At 40.9% G+C, this 18,917-nt stretch overlaps 1 protein-coding gene across 1 annotated transcript in view; it reads left to right on the forward strand.

Moving 5' to 3' along the window:
* The window catches only part of ppfia4 (PTPRF interacting protein alpha 4), a 60,533-nt gene that overhangs the window by 26,777 nt on the left and 14,839 nt on the right, over window positions 1-18,917 (forward strand). Inside the window, exons 3-6 of the mRNA XM_046075730.1 lie at window positions 12,832-12,933; window positions 13,124-13,288; window positions 17,064-17,138; window positions 17,887-17,958. Of these exons, the coding sequence (XP_045931686.1) occupies window positions 12,832-12,933; window positions 13,124-13,288; window positions 17,064-17,138; window positions 17,887-17,958 (414 nt within the window). The remainder of the gene's footprint in view (window positions 1-12,831; window positions 12,934-13,123; window positions 13,289-17,063; window positions 17,139-17,886; window positions 17,959-18,917) is intronic.

Consider the following 18,917-nt stretch of genomic DNA (forward strand, 5'->3'; position numbering starts at 1 on the left):
ATGTTTTACAAAAAAAATAGAACTGAAATAATTAGTGAAAGATTAGTCAATTAATCAGTCGATCTGTAACTATCTAGTCGTTTAATAGTTTGAACCATTTTGATTCTTTTATGCTAGCATCTATGGCAATGACAATGTTGGTATGTCAGCTGGTCGGTCCACCACTTTGGTCCAAACTGAAATATCTCAAATATTAGATACATTTCCATTTGTACAGACGTTCATGGTCCCCAGAAGTAAGCCACACACACACACACACACACACACACACACACACACACAATACAAATCATTTTGAAGCTCTGACTTTTCCTCTACACCACCTTATTTTTGGTTTTCAGTGAATATCTTGACTGACATTTCAATCCAATCGTTCATCGCATTTATTTGCTGATTTACAGGTGACAAGGTTATAACAGTAATCAATACAATGGCAGCAGAACACAGTGTTCTTGAGACAAGAAGGTTAGGTTTGGTTGGTGACCAAAAATATAGTTTATAGTGTAATAAGTCTTTGCATGTGGTATTTATTTTATGTGGTTTGTAGTCACGGATGCAAATACGGCCTTATCTCAGTCTCAATTTTCTATTACTGACACTAAATGCAGTTTTCAGAAGGGTTAGTGTATGACATTACGTATTAATACAGTTATTTTGTTAAACTTGAAGAAATGATGACCATTTTCTTTACAATCTTGTTAGTTATGATTTGGTTTCAGTGTGCAGGCGTTCTTCTGATCTAAAACCAAACGTGTGCCCTTATTTATTTGTATTTGGGAAATAATTTGTGTATTGTACATAGCAGTGGTGGAATGGCCTCTGCTCCATGTTATGTTATGATGTAAAATGGCTGCTCTGTGTTGAGGGAAGGTTCAGCTGAGATTAGCAATGTTTGAGAAAAAGGGATGAGAGAGAAAGCATGGAGGAGCCTGAGTGGATTGAGTGTGAAAGAAGAAATCAAGTGTAGTTAGGCAGCAGCAAGAGGAGAGAGACTGAGGTAGCGAGAAGGAGAGAAAGAAAAATGTGAGAGACAGTCAGATAAAAAGTAGTCAGAGGTCTCCCACTTCTGTGAATTCTGCTGCAGAAAAGGCTGTTTCAAATATGTCAAGGTTTTGGAGTTTTTGACAGTAGTGCTGATGTGCATGTGTGCTTTGTGCTGTGTCTTTGTGTGTTCAGTGCTTGTTTGAATTTTTTCTGTTTCTGTCTCTGACAATATATCTCAGGTTCTGCCAAGTCTGGCTCCCACTGATGTCAAGGATGAGAAGTTATCACCATGCATGAATTCTTCCCAGCTTCCATTGCCACTCTTGTGTTCCTACTTCTCCTTCGTCTTAATCATGGACCCAAATGTCTGCGTGTGCAATCAGCCAAACTCATTTAAGAGCTTCCTCTCTCTTTAGAAACCACTAGCTACTCTAAAGCTTGTGCACCGGCCTCCTCACATGCGTGTTTTGCCTGTTTCTGTGCAGAAATGTGAACATCATGACTTTGTTTGCTGCTGTTTTGTGTGAGTACCTTGTGCTGCCAGTAGGAGTCTCTGTCTCATCACTAACCCAGATGGCAGCAGTGGCCATTGGGGTTTGGCTACTCAGTGGATGTGACGCTGAGGCTGGAGCCTGCAGTGAGCCGCTGTCAGTTAACGGTGGAAGTCACCACAATCGCTAAAGGATGTTTTGATGTGTAGGGACTTGTCCATCTCGCTGGTTCATCTTCTGTTCACTCTCTCTCTCTCTCTCTCTCTCTCTCTCTCTCTCTCTCTCTCTCTCTCTCTCTCTCCTGTGAATCCTGTTTCCTTGACAACCAGGTGCAAGCCAATAGTCCTGTAGACAGGAAAGACATTTTCGCACTGTCTTTTTGTACATGTATGCACTGCCACTCCCAATGGTTATGATGTTGAATGTAGTGAGTGGGAGAGCCCAGTCAGTGATAAAGCAGGAGGTTTATGGAATTAAAATGAATGAATGGGAAGAATGAATGAATGGGGAGAAATGCCGACTGAAATTAATGAACAGTCAAATCAGTTGTACCTAATTACACTTGTCATAACTTAATCATCGAGACACTCTACTGTAACACTGTTTTAGCTGTCATGTTCAATTAATATGACTCCAGTTGTGTCAATATACACGCAGAGAACAAGTTTACAGGACAATACAGATACAGACATACAGCTAAAGAAATATATCAAACAAACAAACTTAAAGATATAGGGAGTATATGCAAGAGCTGGACAATATACTATCTATATAAAGGACAGATTGTTACGTGCCGGATGTGCAGAGCCAGGTACTATATCAACAACAAGATCTTCTATTTAGAGGTGGGTTAATGTGCATATATTGAGAATTTGTGTGCAGTATATACAGTCCGTTTAGTGTGCTCCAGTTAGACAATAAATAAATATAACTATTACTCACACCTGATGAAGAGATTCATAACCATTCCTCTACATTTCACACATCAGAAGCACAAAACTATTAACAGTTTGTGGTGTCGGTGTAAATAGGAAGCAGTATCAGTAGAAATACAGGAAAACAGACCCTTAAACAATGTTAGCTCTGAATCATGAAATCAGTATTAAAGGGCGATCGAGTTTGGGTCAAAATCAAAGCAACAGTGGTTAAGATATGCTGAATTTTAGTCCCTAATACGGGTCAAGCTTTAAAAAGCCTGGATCTCCATGATGCATCTTGTGTATGTAATAAACATTTCAGTGTGGTATTGTGGAAACTTGGTTGTGCCATAGTGTCCACCACAAAACTCAAAAGATTCTTTTGTAGGACCCTCCATGTCTGGTAAATGCGAACGTTTGCCCACGTCCGATGCAGGTTTTCTGTAAAAAAAAATGGTACCTTTGAAGATCCCAATACCTCTACCACCGCGTTTTGTAATGTGTAGTACTCAACTTGACAATTAAAATTACTTGTACGTGTAAAGTCAGTGGAGTGCCCTGAAATAGTTATGCTGTCAACATTATATGACAAAAAAAGCTCTGGCATCACTGACATCATGAGTATCAAAGTCAAATAACACCCATTGTAGTGCAGACAATACTAACAATATGATGATAAAATATACCAGATATTGTGTATGAAAGCACTGGACAGTTTTTCAGACTCCAGTCAAGTGCGTGCGCTGTGAAGTCCTACTGAGGGAGGACGGACGAAACAGGCTGCCATTTATAAATAGAAAGAATCAGCACGCAGAATGTCATGCTGGAGGAAAATGGGTCTCTTGAATTTGTGTTGAGTAAGCAGTGACTGGACTTTTTATTAGGAGGAAATAGAGCGTTTAATTTCATGCTAATTCTTGCCGTTAGTTCCCAATGTGACTTAAAAACTCTCCTTTTAGTGCCTGAACCTTCATGCGCCTGTGCATGTGTGTGTGAGTGTGTGTGTGTGTGTGTGTGTATGTGTGTGAGCAGTATAGAACAGGTGGCCCGAGCCCCCAGGTCCCTGTATAAACCCTCTTCCTTCCTCCATCAGCTGATTGTTACGAACCGCTGCGTCTCCTCCTCCTCCCTCAGCCCTCATCATTTCTGTCTCATTTTGTCTTTCTCTCTGATCAAAATCATCCATGTTTACCTCATCCCCTGCTCTCCCCCTTTTTTTCTGACTGTCCCTGTTTATCCATCTCCCTGCCCTCTCTTTTTTCTCTCTCTCCCCCTCTCTCTCTCCTTACCCCTTTTCCCCGCTGTCTCTCGTCCCGGCTGTAGTTAGAGCAGACTGACTAGCGGAGTGCTGTTGTCCCGAGCGGAGGGCAGAGGCAGCAGCAGAGGAATCTCATCCAGTCCTGCTGCACTCAGTGTCGACCACGACCACGAGGAACTAGCCCTCTCTTCCATCCTCATCGCCTCTCTTCTTCTATCTCTTCCTATCACTCCTCATCCCTTCTGACTGTTTCTGTCTCTCTTTTTATGGGGGGTCTATTTGAGGGATCTGATATGTTTAGCCTTCACCATGAACCCCACAGTGAAGATCCACCTTCAGAATGGGACCCACTTTAACACCTACATGTACCAGGTAGGGACTCAGCACCCATACAGTTTGTGGATGTTACCGGTGAAGGATTGGCTGCAGCTCAAATAGCTCTCTCTGTGGTCTCCACATGTCCTTGCCTGAGTATTGATTTCAGTGCTGATAGCTCTTTTCTAGGGCTGAGATATGGCCTCCTCTCTTCCTCCCCTTCTCCTCCCTCCTTTTCACCGCCATTCCTCAATCAAACTGCGAAGAATGATTAATGCTTCACAGTGATGCAAATTGCATATCAGGTTTAGACATGTGGGCACACTGCCTCCACTTAGGCTTTTCACTGGTTGATGTGGCTAGTTGCATGTTTTCAAACTCCAATTGTCCAAGATAATAAAGGAGATAAGTATCTGTCATGCACAGATAGGGAACTCTGTCTTTTTCTGTGACTGCTGTGTGTGCTCGCTTTACCGTATGTTTATTACATCATGCGTGCGAGAGACAGACTCTATTGATGCACAACAAAAAACTCTTTGTGTTCCTCCTTTCATCCGAGTAGAGGAAGGAAGTATTCCCCTCTCCTCCTTCTTCTCTTTCTTTGTCCTTCTTTCTGGTGCAGGTTTTGTTTTGCTTTAATGAAGAAAGCTGGGATGCTTGAATGGATGCTATTCTGGGCTCAGGCCTTCAATGGTTACAGAGGAGGAGAGAAAGTTAGAGAACTTGCAAGGATGTGACACCTTTGTTTGCTGAACCATAAGAAAAAGATATTTTGAAAACCTGAGGGAGGGAGACATAGTTGATGTGTCAGCTATGCACTCCCCTTATCGCTGTAAAATATGTTTTTGCTGCGTCGATCAACATTACGGCCAATAATCAGGGTGGGTTTTTGCAAGTTTATATTTAAATCCCTTCAAAAAGTGGTTGAAACTCTTCTAGATTCACTTATGCTTAGGATTTCACATAAAGATTCCCATTTTTTCAGGTGTTCAGAGTGGGATTTACTGAGTTGTATTTACGCCGAGCGTATTTGCTGTATAGTGTTATCAGCATTTCAGAGTCCAGAGCTGGCACAGCTTCAGTCAGTCTTGGATTTATCCCTAACGTGCTTCACTTATGCTGATTTCCTCACAACACAATGATTATGCAGAAACCTAATTTTACCACATCTGTCTCAACCATGAAGAATAACAAAAAGGAAAAATAGATGAACTTGTTTGTTTTTTCTTTATTTACTTCCCATGTTCTGCATTCTGAAGGGAAGCTTATAGAAAAGTTTTCGGTGAGACTTGTCTGCCAGTTGGAGTGGAGATCTGTCAAGTGCCGCAGTCAGCTGCTTCACTTCCTGGTCTCCAAGAGCTGTTCCGCCATCATATACAGAGGGAATATCTCTCTGCTCGGCTTTGTGCACGTCTGTGTTTCAGTTCTCGCACCCGCATCGGATGTGCGTCCGCGTATGTCTGATGAAACGTTCATGCAAAGTTTGTGTGCTGCTGAAACACTTCACTTTCCTAATGAGCCGTTGCTATGGTGACGCCTGCAGTGTGCAGGTGGTGTCATGGCAACAGATTACCCACTGCCTACTTAGGGCCAACACCCGGGTAAGGTGTTATGGTGGTGGTGATGTTTGTCACAGTTCTGTGTGTGTGTGTTGACTAAGATTTGTCAGAGGAAGGTCGAGTCCACCTCTCTGCTGTTTGCCACCTCACTCTCTCTCTCTGCAGTGGTGAAGAGTTACAGAGCGGTGATATCCGAGTCTCCCTGGGGACTCACTCATTCTCCAGTCCCAGACTCTGCATTCATCTTCAGTGTGGCACTCCTTAGTGAATTACCAAGATTTACATTAGAGTTAATTTCGGGGTTTTTTGGTGTGCGCAAGTGAAAGGAGCGTAGTCATGATATACAGTCTCTGACGAGGGATCTCCTTCTTCGATGCTTCTGCACAGCAAATCATTTCTGTTGGTGAAGCTTGGTCTTTGTAGATTCACACATTCCTGCATAAACTCAAATACTTTCTTCCTTTAGTCGTCACAATAATGCAGTACTGTACAATACAATACAGTGATGTTCAGTTCATTCAGTCCGACTTTGCTGAGGTACTTGAGTGAAGATCTAAACTATCTTTTCTGTGTCATTATTGCTGAATGACAGAAGGATAACAGGAAAATCAAAACTGATTGAAAGTGCTTTTAGTGACTGCACTGAGGCAATGCTGACTCAAGCCTACTTCTGTGTTTAAGAAATCCTAATGCAACACCATTTAAATTCACCACAATGTGGCTTTGTTCAGGATGTGCTCCTGTTTTCAGAGATGCAAAATACAATCTGACTGCTGTTGAGGTGCACTTGGGCTGTAAGCACCCTCAGATTAGCATAAATGATATCACATACTGCCACCCTACCCTATGAATAATACAATGTGTGAATGAGTTAGTAGTCATGTTTACAGTTTCCATCTCTTTCGTTTCTATGCTTAGTCACATATCTTTCTCTCCTCTTTTCCTCTCCTCCCACCAATTGACGCTGGCAGTGACGATGCCCCGCCTCACTGTTCTCAGCCTTTAGCGGACATCGATTTATATTTGTTTTGACTTCAGTCTCCTGTCTTGTTCATCTTTCCCAACATTGCAGAAGTTTCCATAAAGTTAGAGGCTGTTTGCTGCTCAGTGCATTCATTCTTTCACATGTATAATCTGCTGTCTATTTCTGCAATTCTGTAACCCCCTTCCCCTCGCCCCTGCCTTGTCTAAATCTACGTTTGGTAGCGCTTTCCTATTTTGCCACAGACGACCTTCAGCAACCTACAGAGAACAGATATACTGTGCGTCTAGGCAAAGAGAGCAATTGTGAAAGCAGTAGCGTGATAAGAGGGAGGGACTAAAGGTGAAAAGTAATGTTGACACCACAGATTGTCTGGGTGCATTGCAGCAACAACTGGTAAACAACATTTACTCAGTTTACAGGGGAAAACAGGAGAAAAGCACAAAAAAACACATTAAGGGCAGAAATACAAGATCCAGTAATGTTTTGTTAGTAGTTTGAAACTGTCATTAGGTAGCTGTTACTACTTAAGCATCTCATAGATTCATAGATGAAGTAAATCTATGCATTATGTAGGTGCTCTTACACAAGGTAATGAAAAAGTGTTATTGTAAAGCAGATACACTGCTTTTTGCTCAAAATCCCACAATGCAGTGCCTTGCCTTTGGTTCTGAGATGACACTGTAAATATGCAAACAAACAGTTTTCTGCTGATTATAGCATAGACTATACCTTTCACATTCTTCATCATGTAGGTAGTAGTGAATGAGGGAATGAGTAGGCGATTTCAGTCATAGTTCTGGTGTGTGGTGTACGTGAACTCTCTACAATGCTGACCCCTGTGCACATTACACACACACACACACACACACACACACAAGGAACCTTATATTTTTTTGGATTTCATGTGTGTGTGTTTGTGTGACTTTTTATCCGACTGCACTCCAATCTCTCTCCTTCTCTCTCCCTGCACACACACACACACACCCACACACAGCATTTTTTTATCCTTTAATCCCAAACTGCTTAAGGAAGCGAAGGGGAGAAATCCCTTTACAATGTCTGGGCTCAGCAGTGTTTGGTAACCACTTGCTATCTCACATTGTGGTTGGAGGCATATGAACGCCATTTCTCCAGACGCCTAGAACCTTCTCTCCGCTCTCTATGATATACTCCCTGACAGATGTCGAGGTTGTGTTGTCAAAGAGCTGCGTCTGTATCTGACTTTTGTGTGAAGTTGAATAAACATCATGGGATTTCTCAAAGGCCACGTGGTTTGGGGGGTTTAGGATTGCATAGTGCACCCAGTGATAGTGTGTGTGCGTGCGCGTGTGTGTGGAAAAGAGAACAAAAGCAAAAGCAGTAGAAGCTGCCAGAGAGGCAGCATTAGACAGACCTTCATGAGAAATTAAATAGACAGTGATGTGTTATATTTTATATATACCAAGTCTCTGTTCTATTATATAATACTTCTACCAAAGATTATGTATTCATACCGTTATCTATTGTTAGTTATTTGTCAGTTCATGTTCCTCGCATTTGTTTTATTTTATTTTTTTAAGTTATAGCATTTTGTGGGGGGACGCAGAGAGCTCCTAAAAGGCAAAGGGATGAAGTAGACAGTGCGAGAGGTGGCCTGTTGAGCCTTTTTGCCATGATTGAAAGAGACAGTGAGCTCCAACATCTGTTGGTGGATTTGGGCTGAGCTCCTGTCTATTGGTGCGCCCCTGTGGAATAAGAGAAAGTAAAATGAACAAGCTGACCCATTTTCCCCCTTTCCTCCCGGTGCTCCTTCCCTCTCTTTTCTCTCTCCAGTCGCTCCCTCTCAATCCACTTACTTGATCTTTTGCTTGCGGCATGATGGACTAGGTTAACAGAAATGTTGATACTTTTGTGTGTGTCCATGTGTATTTGTCCAAAGTGTCCAAAGTATTTTGTTTGTTTGTCTCAGATCTGAATCTAGATTATTATTATGACATCATATCAGCTAGTGTACTGTATGTGTGTTGTTATATCCAACCTATAGTACAGTAACACACTACAGGCCAGTTTGCAGATTAAATGCCTTGCAAAGACACATTCTGGTCTTTTTTTTTACAGTGGCAATGGAATTAGAAAGGTGGGGTTAGTTATGGATGGGCCAACTAGCCCAAGGTTGAGGGGGCCCCAAAGCACGAGACTCTGGCTGGTATCATATGTAGTTTCCTTTTTAAAAGTCAAAAGTATGGATGTCCAGATCCATGTCCATTTTTGGCTCCTGATCCTTAATACATTTAGGGTTTTTTCCTACAAAGTACAACTTCACAATGCATATTTAATCTAGACTGGTCTACACTAGTCAGTCTTTGCGTCCTACTTTCCAGATAACAGGCACGAAGAGAGAATATTTAACACACACACACATCACACACAGCTTGGGGGTGTGCACCAGCGCAAACGGGAGATTACATTTTTTACTGGCCACTGTAAAACTAAAGGCCAGAATATAAGAAATGTAATCTAATCTTACATACAAGGTATATACAGTATATTTCCTTAAAACTGGGACTTTTATCCATTTCACACACCTGTTTTCTTGAGGGGTCCAGCAGGTGTCAGGTGTATTGACAGGTGTTTTGCTGTAAGTACGTGTACGTGAACTCTCTACAGCGCTGACCCCTGGGCACATTACACACACACATACACACACACCTGGCAGGGCCAGGCCTGGCACGTAACGCTCCGCCCTCTTTGCTATAGTTTAAGGTGCAATAATGAGGAAGTTCCCGATTACAGCTTAAAAGAAGCATTTCTTACTCATGCCCAGTGTTTGCGTCATCGTTAAGAAATATGAGACCAAGAGTGCAGTGTCATGGCTGCAGGGAGTACCAGGACTTGTGTGTGTGTGTGTTTGTGTGTGTTTGAGTCAAGCAGAGAGAGCCTACTGCTCTGGGTATTGGTTTGGACCAAAGCCAAGCTTACAGGAAATGCCAACCAAGCACAAAGAGATGTTAAAACAACATGCACACACACACACACACACACACACACACACACACACAAGTACACTTTATTAAACAAACAGACCCAATCTGTGCCCAAGTGTGATCAAACCACAGAAAATATTCAAAATAAACTTCCAGCAGAAACTTTGAGTCACTGGCTCATTCTCTGTTGTACATTGTTACGGCAGCAATGTTGGCTTCTCATCTTGTGTTAATCGAATCGATGGCAGACAGAATAACAGAAAATTATAGGGGCAAATGGATTAAGTATGGGTCTGGGAGACCGGGAAATGGCCTCTGACATAAGAATTGCTGCTTAAATAGCAAATCTTGAAATAGTAGTTGTACAAGAAGGACAAAAGCAGGGAGTGATGTTTCATCCCTTTTCACCCCTTTTCTTCCACTGATCTGACGGAGACTTGTGTGAGGATCAGTTTACACTGCTATGATTTATCTGAGCAGGACAGGATGTGGAGACCTTACGATCCCAGACCAGAGCACATGAACCATGTCATTTTCAGCAAAAGACATGTGACATTGTCAGGATTTGCAAAACTCTTTTTAAATGTTTTAAAGGTTGTCCTGAAGTAATGGATGAGTAGGGTGTAGCCTACTACATCACGTTGACAGATTTTCAGTCTGGCACAGTACATGTTCACAGAAAAGCCTAGCCAGGCATTTTAAGATCACTTGGTTTTTGCAATAACTATGTTATATCATGTCTTCACAGGCCTTTGACCGCTGTGACTTTAAAGGACTAGTTCACCCCAGCATAAAAAATGGCCAGGTGAAATGCCATTAAAGTTTATATACTGTAAAAAACCAAACACACAGCAGAATAGTGCTGCAGTTCCATCTCAACGTTCGCCCACACTATTAAAGTTAATGGAGCCATTTCTGTACATCTCCAAAAGAGCATAAAATGTCCATCAAGTTTGCAATTTGTGGTTGTTTGTGGAGCTGTGAAAAAGTGGTGCTGCTGTCTTGAATAGTGTGGGAGATGAGTGTGGTGACATTACATGAAGGAACACACTGCACAACTGTACAGAAGTACATATACAGTAAATATACCAGAACAGGCACATAATGAGCCCAGATATAATTTAGTTTAGTTTAGTTTAAAGGAATAGTACATCATTTTAGAAAATACACATATTCACTTTCTTTCCAAGATTTAGGTGAAAATAAATATGAATCCACAGCCAGCAGCTGTTAAACTTAGCTTAGTATGAAAATCCAAAGGGAAACAGTTGACTATGTCCAAAAGTAACAACATCCTCCTGCAAGTTCCTCTAAAGCTCACTTATTAAACAAATGAGATATTGTATTAATTAGTGAGCTTTAGAGGTACTGATAAGAGGATTTTGTTACCCTTGGACAGAGTCAGGCTAGTTTAAATTCTTTACGCTAAGCTTAGCTAAACAGCTTCACATTTAGTGGGCAAATATAAAAGTGGTTTCAATCTTCTCCTCTAATTGTGGTGAACTAAACCTTTAAATGTCAGGAAGTAGGTCCTTACTCAGTAACGTGTCAAAGTCTATTTTATGTGTACAACTACTTGATGTTATCTTGTTACATCAATTTACACAGTTATAGCATGATATTAACAAAGAAGAATATAGTATCTCAGAATTGTACTGCTGTGCTGCCAGTTTTGTACAAAATGACTGAACGCTAGACTGAAAACTGCTTCAAATATGCCATTTCTAAGAGACTGAGTGAGTCCCAACCAACCAGAAACCATTGTGGTCCAACTTTAAGTCGCTCATTGCTTGTGTTATTTTAAATATGGCTATAAAGGAAGTCTGGAGCGCTGCAAGTGCTTAAAAGCTTCCCGCGAAGTGCATAGCCATCCGTCAACAGTGAAGATCATGAAGAATGAACATCAATAAATCAAATGTCTCTCAAGTGAAATACACATTTCGCACACAGCTAAGAATTCATTTTGAATAATTATGAAAGGTCCTTGTATCATCACTGGGAACTGGATTTTATTGGTGTGTTTGATTGTCAGAGAGAATAAGATGACACTGTTTTTTTTTGTTCACGTGTGTTTAGACATTCTTTTTAACCCATTTTCAGTTCTGCTGATGTGAAGGAAATCCCATTAGTTGGTAATCGGGAAACAGCAACAGACAGTTAATGTATACCCATTTTCAGTCATGAGTCTAATGGATTTGTCCCATTCCAGCAGGACCATTGGTATTTAATCATAGTCAAAGGGATAGTAAGTGATTGTAATCCAGTGTACATCTTGTTAAATTCAGAGAATATATCCTCACGGTTTGCTTGCATTCAGTTTTTTGTGTGCTCTGAAAAAAATTCTGGTTTTCCTACACAGCCCTGGCTCTGTAAATGGAAAACAAAGAAAGTGGTGTGGACCTTTGCATACAACATTATTCCCGCCAATCAGCAACAAGTAGTGCTTGTGCACAGGACTGATGGAGGGCAGGTGGCTCTATACACGGGCACATTCAAATGTTCTGGACTCCAGGCACTGTAAGGATGAGAGATCGTCGAGGAACAGCCAAAGAGGACAGGTTTTAAGAGTGTAAACACAGAAGAAATTTGTACAACCAGTCAAGGGCGAAGGCGTTTCAACACTGGAGAAACCTCAAAGATTTGAAATTTGGGGGACAGAGCTTCTAAGGGGGCACTGAAGTGAGGGGTGTATTTGGATGGCACTTGTGTTCAAATGTCAACAATCCTTATGCAGAATCACGTACTCTTCCTTTAATACATTATGGATGTGCCTCAGCACCAGTAAAAGTCAAAATCTTGAACTGTGAAAAGTGTGATTTTGATTGCTTTGTCCAAGTCCACTTATTTTTGCACTTGTAACTTTATGGACCCCAAAAACCCAGAAGCGGGCACAGAGGTGGGCAGAGTGGCACAGCTAAGGTCATGTTTATGCAGATCAGACTGCACAGTCATTTCCACCTGCTCAGAGCACCTCTTATCGCAGGTGCACAGAAAACATTTCCCAAACAGCATCCCTTAGACAACATGTTTTCTTTTAGGAGAAGCCAGCCCGAACTGCCCATTATTTAAGACTGCCCTAAGCCTTCACCTGCTGATGAAGTATTCCTCCTGCAGATACTAGCAATGTAGTCATCCTATGCTGCTCAGTGCCAGGAGAGTGCTTGTTTTACCAATATTGTCACAAAACGGTGAGCCACGCTCATATGTGTTTGCACGGTGAGATTGCAGCTGCATATGTGCTCAGTTTCACAAAAGTAAAGCTAGTTCATGATTAGTGATACAATATTAACCTCTGTGTGTGTGTGTGTGTGTGTGTGTGTGTGTGTGTGTGTGTGTGTGTGTGTGTGTGTGTGTTGTAGGAGTTTGCCACCCTGACGAAGGAGCTGAACATATGCCGGGAGCAGCTGCTGGAGAAAGAGGAGGAAATATCTGAGCTGAAAGCTGAAAGGAACAACACCAGGGTACGTGTGTGTGTGCGTGTGTGTGTGTGTCTGTCTGTCTGTCTGTCTGTCTGAGTGCATTTGCATAGTAAGTGCAAGTGTGTGGTGATGCTGATGAAAACAAACAATGTTTCTAAGCTTTAAATTAGTATTCTCTTTGGTCATGCGTGTATTCACGTGTGTGTGTGTGTGTGTGTGTATTGTGCGGTAGCTGCTGTTGGAGCACCTGGAGTGTCTGGTGTCTCGTCACGAACGCAGTCTGAGGATGACAGTGGTGAAGAGGCAGGCACCTCCTCCATCTGGAGTCTCCAGCGAGGTGGAGGTCCTCAAAGCCCTGAAGTCGCTGTTTGAACACCACAAGGCTCTTGATGAAAAGGTGGACACACACACACACACACGCATACATACAGTAGAAGTGCTGCTGTCTGTTGTAACAAATAAGTTCAGGGGAAACATTTTCCTCAGGACATGGTATTACCTTTAGTGCTGCTGTATACGCCATTTTAACAGAATCGCTGTCCTCCCTCACAAATGTATTATGATCATTTCGGTTTTGCTGGTTGTTTTCACATTGTTAAGTTAATGAACCTCAGCACTTACTGAGTTTTAGAGTAAACGTACTCCACTGAAGACATTGTTGTGAAAAAACTTTTAGTCTTGAGAAATTCCTGTTCATTTGAGGTAAATAAAGGGCCCCAGCCACTATTTGAGACATTATAGTGCAAAATATTATGTGTTCTATATTAGCTACATCAATTTATAACATGAATTATGAGACGAAATAATGATTTACAGATTTACAGTTTTTTTCAATTGCTTACCTGTGTTGGTCAAAACTGAAGTCACATTGTCAAAACTCTTCACACAGTTAGCGCAACAGAAGTGTATGTGGACCAAACTGTGAATCATTTTTCATTGCTTTCACACAAAATGCATTCAATAACCCGTTTCTCCAAAATTCATGAACTCTTTTCTCATTACTACTTCACCACCTGCAAAACACTGTTTATCTGCAGCACATTTTTTAAATGCTAACACACTGTGTCCAAAACTGTTAAAAACACATTCAAAACGGATGGTAAATGTACTGCATTTCTGCAGTGACCAGATTGAAATAAGTAGAAAATCTTAGAAGGCAGGCAATATCACTTTAGGAAATGTGAATTCCGTCAGCGCAACGACAATTGCCAGAGTCCTGGAGAAACATAAAATAAGGATGAAGCAGTTGTACACTGTACCATTCGAGAGAAACTGTGAACATGTGAAAGAACTCCGTTATCAATATGTCCAGGTAAGATGTCTGTTCAATAATCAATCGGGGAACATACACAGTGATGCATAATGTGAAGTCCTGTAAAACTGTGTATTTACAGTATTTTAGAGAGTAATGGAGCTGGAAGCCAGGGAAACTGCACATACATTCATCTTTGTGAATGAAGCTGGATTCAACCTGGCAAAAACACGCCGCAGGGGAAGAAATGTGATTGGACAGAGCGCAACCGTGGATGTCCCAGGGCAGAGAGGAGCTAACATCACATTGTTGGCAGCACTGTCCAATGATGGTTTGCTGTTACACACTCATTGGCCCCTACAATACAAAGAGGCTCATGTCTTTCCTGGATGACCTGCATAATCGCCTTGCGCCAGCGGAGAGAGGAGCAAGAAACTCCCCTATCTTTGTTGTTCTGTGGGATAATGTGGCATTCCACCACTCTGCTGCAGTTACAGACTGATTTGCTGCACATCCCAGGATGTCAGTACTGTTCCCACTTCCATACTCCCCCTTCCTAAACCCCATAGAGGAGTTTTTCTCTGCATGGAGGTGGAAGGTGTATGACCACCATCCACATGACCAGATGACCTTACTGGATGCCATGGATGCGGGATGTGGAGATACTTCTCCTGAAGACTGCCAGGGTTGGATTAGACATTCCAGAAGGGGGGGGGGGGTTTGTTTCAACTTACAGTAAAACTTTTCACAGTTTACAATACTATCCACAGATATAGAACAAATAAACGATAGTAAAGCAAATTGCTGCATTTCTGATGCATTCTTGTTACATATGCTTTAGTACCGTCAATGTGAAAATATGTTATTGTTATTGTATAATGAAAACCTAATTTATTCGCTCACGCTTCAAAGATAAAAGTTCTACATTTATGTAATGCTCCCTGTTTTTAGTGTTTTGTAGGTCAGTGTGTTATGAGTGAGACTGTATGCTTTCTAAATGAGAATTGTTGCCAGTGTTTTGGTTGAACGAGTCTATTTTGAGACTTGTAAGAAGTGTTTTGATGGTTTGATGACTTTTGGAGGTGAGATTAACTGTTTGGCCAAGATGCATGTTGGTAATGCAGACTGTGTGAAGAGTTTTGAAAAAGTGGCTTCAGTTGTGACCATTGCATCTTAGCAGTTGAAAAAAACTGTAACATTTGCAAAACTTTTTTTTCTGTATGCCATCAATTTCAACAGTACAGAGTTATACATTGCAAGGGTTTGGACAAGATTCACAGTTACACTTTTACTGTATGCTCTGTAATGTGTTGACAGAGCACATCATTGTGATGCAGAAAAAAAAAGAGACTATTTTATAAACCAGTATAATACATTGTGATTAACATGACATAAGCAATTGATAATGTAGGAAACAGCAAACAATTGCACAAATGTGTCAAAGCACTTGCAATTTACAATTTCTCAAAAGACTGAGAAATTGCTATGTGCACAAGTGACTAGATGATGTGGAGGTTGAACAAGTAGAATTTCAATTCTGATGTGACAAAATGTACCAAAGTGACTGAGAACAACTGTATTCTGTAATGAAATACTGATTTATATGAAATAATCAGTCACATTTTGAAGATAAAAGTTCATTATATTTACATAATTCTTCCTGTTATTAGTTTTTTGAAGGTCAGTGTGTTATGAGTGAGATTGTGTGCTTTCTGAGTGAGAATTGTTGCCAGTGTTTTGATTGAACGGGTTTATTTTGAGACTTGTATGAAGTGTTTTGGGGGTTTGAATGACTTTTAAAGGGTAGATTAACTGTTTGGCCAAGATGTATGTTGGTAATGCAGACTGTGTCAAGAGTTTTGAAAAAGTGGCTTCAGATTTGACCATTGCATCTTAGCAATTGTAAAAAACTGTAACTATGTAAACGACTGAAAAAAGGTGTATTGCAGCACTGAAATGTCAGGAACTTCTTTTTTAGTAAAGTAAATTATTGAATGCATTTCTGATTCATTCTTGTAACATATACTATAGTACAGTCAATAAAGTGAAAATATGTTACAGATTTTTTCTCAGTCGCTTTGGTACATTTGCAAAACTATTTGTATTGGTAAACTATGGCTAAACTCTGATGACAATGATTGAAAATGCACAAGGCTGTACTTTTTCTGTATGGCATAGATCAATTTCAACTGTACAGAGTTACAGTAAAAAAGAGATTGGACCGGATTCACAGTTATACAACAAAGAACTAGTATACTGTAATACATTGTGATCAACATGACATACAGTAAGCATGTAGGAAACAGCAGACAAATGTACATAATAATTTGCATAAATGTGTCAAAGCATGTGCAATATGCAATTTCTCAGAAGAATGAGAAATTGCTTTTACATATGATGTGCACAAGCGACTAGATGATGTGGAGGTTGAACAAGTAGAATTTCAATTCTGATCTGAGAAATGTATCAAAGTGACTGAAAACAACTGTATTCTATAATGAAATACTGATTTATATGAAAATATCAGTACAAATAACAAATGTACGTAATGCTTCCTGTTGTTAGTGTTTTGTCGGTCAGTGTGTTATGAGTGACAATGTATGCTTTCTGAGTGGGTATTTTGGCTGAACGAGTTTATTTTGAGGCTTATATGAAGTGTTTTGGTGGTTTGTGTGACTTTTGGAGGTGAGATTAACTGTTTGGCCAGGATGCATGTTGGTAATGCAGTCTGTGTGAAGAATTTTGAAAAAGTGGCTTCAGTTTTGACCATTGCATCTTAGCAGTTGAAAAAAACTGTAAGTTCACGGTGTTTCTAAATTATATCTATCCATACTCGAGTCCAGGAATGTGCTTCTACATAAGTGTGTCCTCATGTTTCTGGACTTAGTCTTGATGTGTGTGTTGTTGGTGTGTTTGTCAGGTACGTGAGAGGCTTCGGGTGGCTCTGGAGAGGGTGGCCACCCTGGAGGGACAACTAGCAAATACCACACAAGAGGTGAGGCATGTGTGTGTGTGTGTGTGTGTGTGCGCGCGTGTGTGTGTGTGTGTGTGTGTGTGTGTGTGTGTGTGTGTGTGTGTGTGTGTGTGTGTGTCTGCATGTGGGTGTCTGCGTGTGTGTGTGTGTTTGTGTGTGTGTGTGTGTTCCTATGTGTGGTTATTTGTAAGTGAAACATCTGTCCGGTCCCTAGCAGACATCTGTTGAAGCCTCCAGTCTGATCAGATATATGCTTCAAGTGCCACTCTGGATGAGAGGCTCTGTCTTCTCTGCCCTTTGTTCATACACACACACACACACACACACACACACACACACACACAAACACAAACACACATGGACAGACACACAACAAAATGTGTCTTCTGTACTAATCCATTTAAAATGTCATTAAAGAAATCATTCTTAAGATAAAAGTATGTTAAATACTCACAGCAGGCTCAGTGGGAGCAGAATCCCAGCGGGTTATATAACATTTAAAGTCAAGGCTTGTTAAGTTGCACTGATCATACAGTTTTATAAGAGGAGAAGGCTCTCTCTGAAGCAACCCCTCCCTTCTCTTTTCTCAGTATAATTTATATTTGTAGTTATGTAAAATATAGAGAGCATATTGTCTGGCAGCCTGAGAGCCAGGGCTTCCCTTTGAAAGAGTTTTGTTCCTGGATTCACTGAGGGACAAGAAAAGACAGTAAATGTGCAAGTCTGTGAATTGTTCATTTTTTGTTTTTGTTTTTAATCTACATTGCAGTTGAACATTGTGAGACAAAGGAAGGACGGTGACTCAGTGGAGCGAACAGATGGATCCAAACCTACATGGAAGGTCTTCCTGGCTGTGTGATTGTTTTTCTGCTCTGTGCTTTATGCTATGTCTGTCTATAGTATTTGTTTGTATGGCTGTCGACCGTCTTTGTATGTATTTTTGCCTTTCTTTCCAAACTTCAACACATCTACTTACACACACACACACACACACACACACACACACACACACACACACTTACATACATACACATGACAGATTAATGGAGCTAAATGTAGCATAAATCCTCCTCCTTTACCTTTCTGATAATTCTGATAACAACCCTGAAAGGAGCACACATTATGTAACTGTGTCTGGGTCTGTCCACGGGGAGTAACAAACCTCCCAGCGATTAAACAGCGGAGCCTGTTTGTATCTGGATGGAAATCTCCTAACTCTGTACGATCGAGCAGTACGACGTCCACTTACTTTGGCTCCTATTTCTTTGGCATGGAGAAAAGCAACAACAACAAAAAAAAGTGTCAATATACATAATTAAACTTGAAACATCAATAACTTACCATTAAGAAGGGAGGAGAGAAAGAAGAAGACAATATAAAGAGGGAATTGGTACAAGCACTGGGAGTGTAGGGTGTAGTTTAGATGTCTCAGAGTACGAACTGTGCAAACACACACTTTGTTAGGACATTTATCTATGACACCTGCTGCCTTCCTGACAGTCAGTGCCCCCGGATGTTGCAACCAGCACCCTTCAAAACACCAAAAAGTGATCATGACCACATGTATTTTCTCAGCAGGAACCCTAACTATCACATCGTCATACCCAATGATTGCTACGCATTGTCAGTCAGATGAGGCTGTACAATGCTATTTCCAAAGTCCCTTGGAGTAAATCATATCAGTTATTGTGGCCAAATTGGAATTATGCAAAATTGCACAATTCACCAGGTGTGTTTTATTACACAGCTTCAAACCATTTAGCCCTATTTCCACCAGTGTTTCATGGTATGTTTATGTTT

The sequence above is a fragment of the Micropterus dolomieu genome, linkage group LG18 (assembly GCF_021292245.1).
Source record: "Micropterus dolomieu isolate WLL.071019.BEF.003 ecotype Adirondacks linkage group LG18, ASM2129224v1, whole genome shotgun sequence".
Taxonomy (NCBI): domain Eukaryota; kingdom Metazoa; phylum Chordata; class Actinopteri; order Centrarchiformes; family Centrarchidae; genus Micropterus; species Micropterus dolomieu.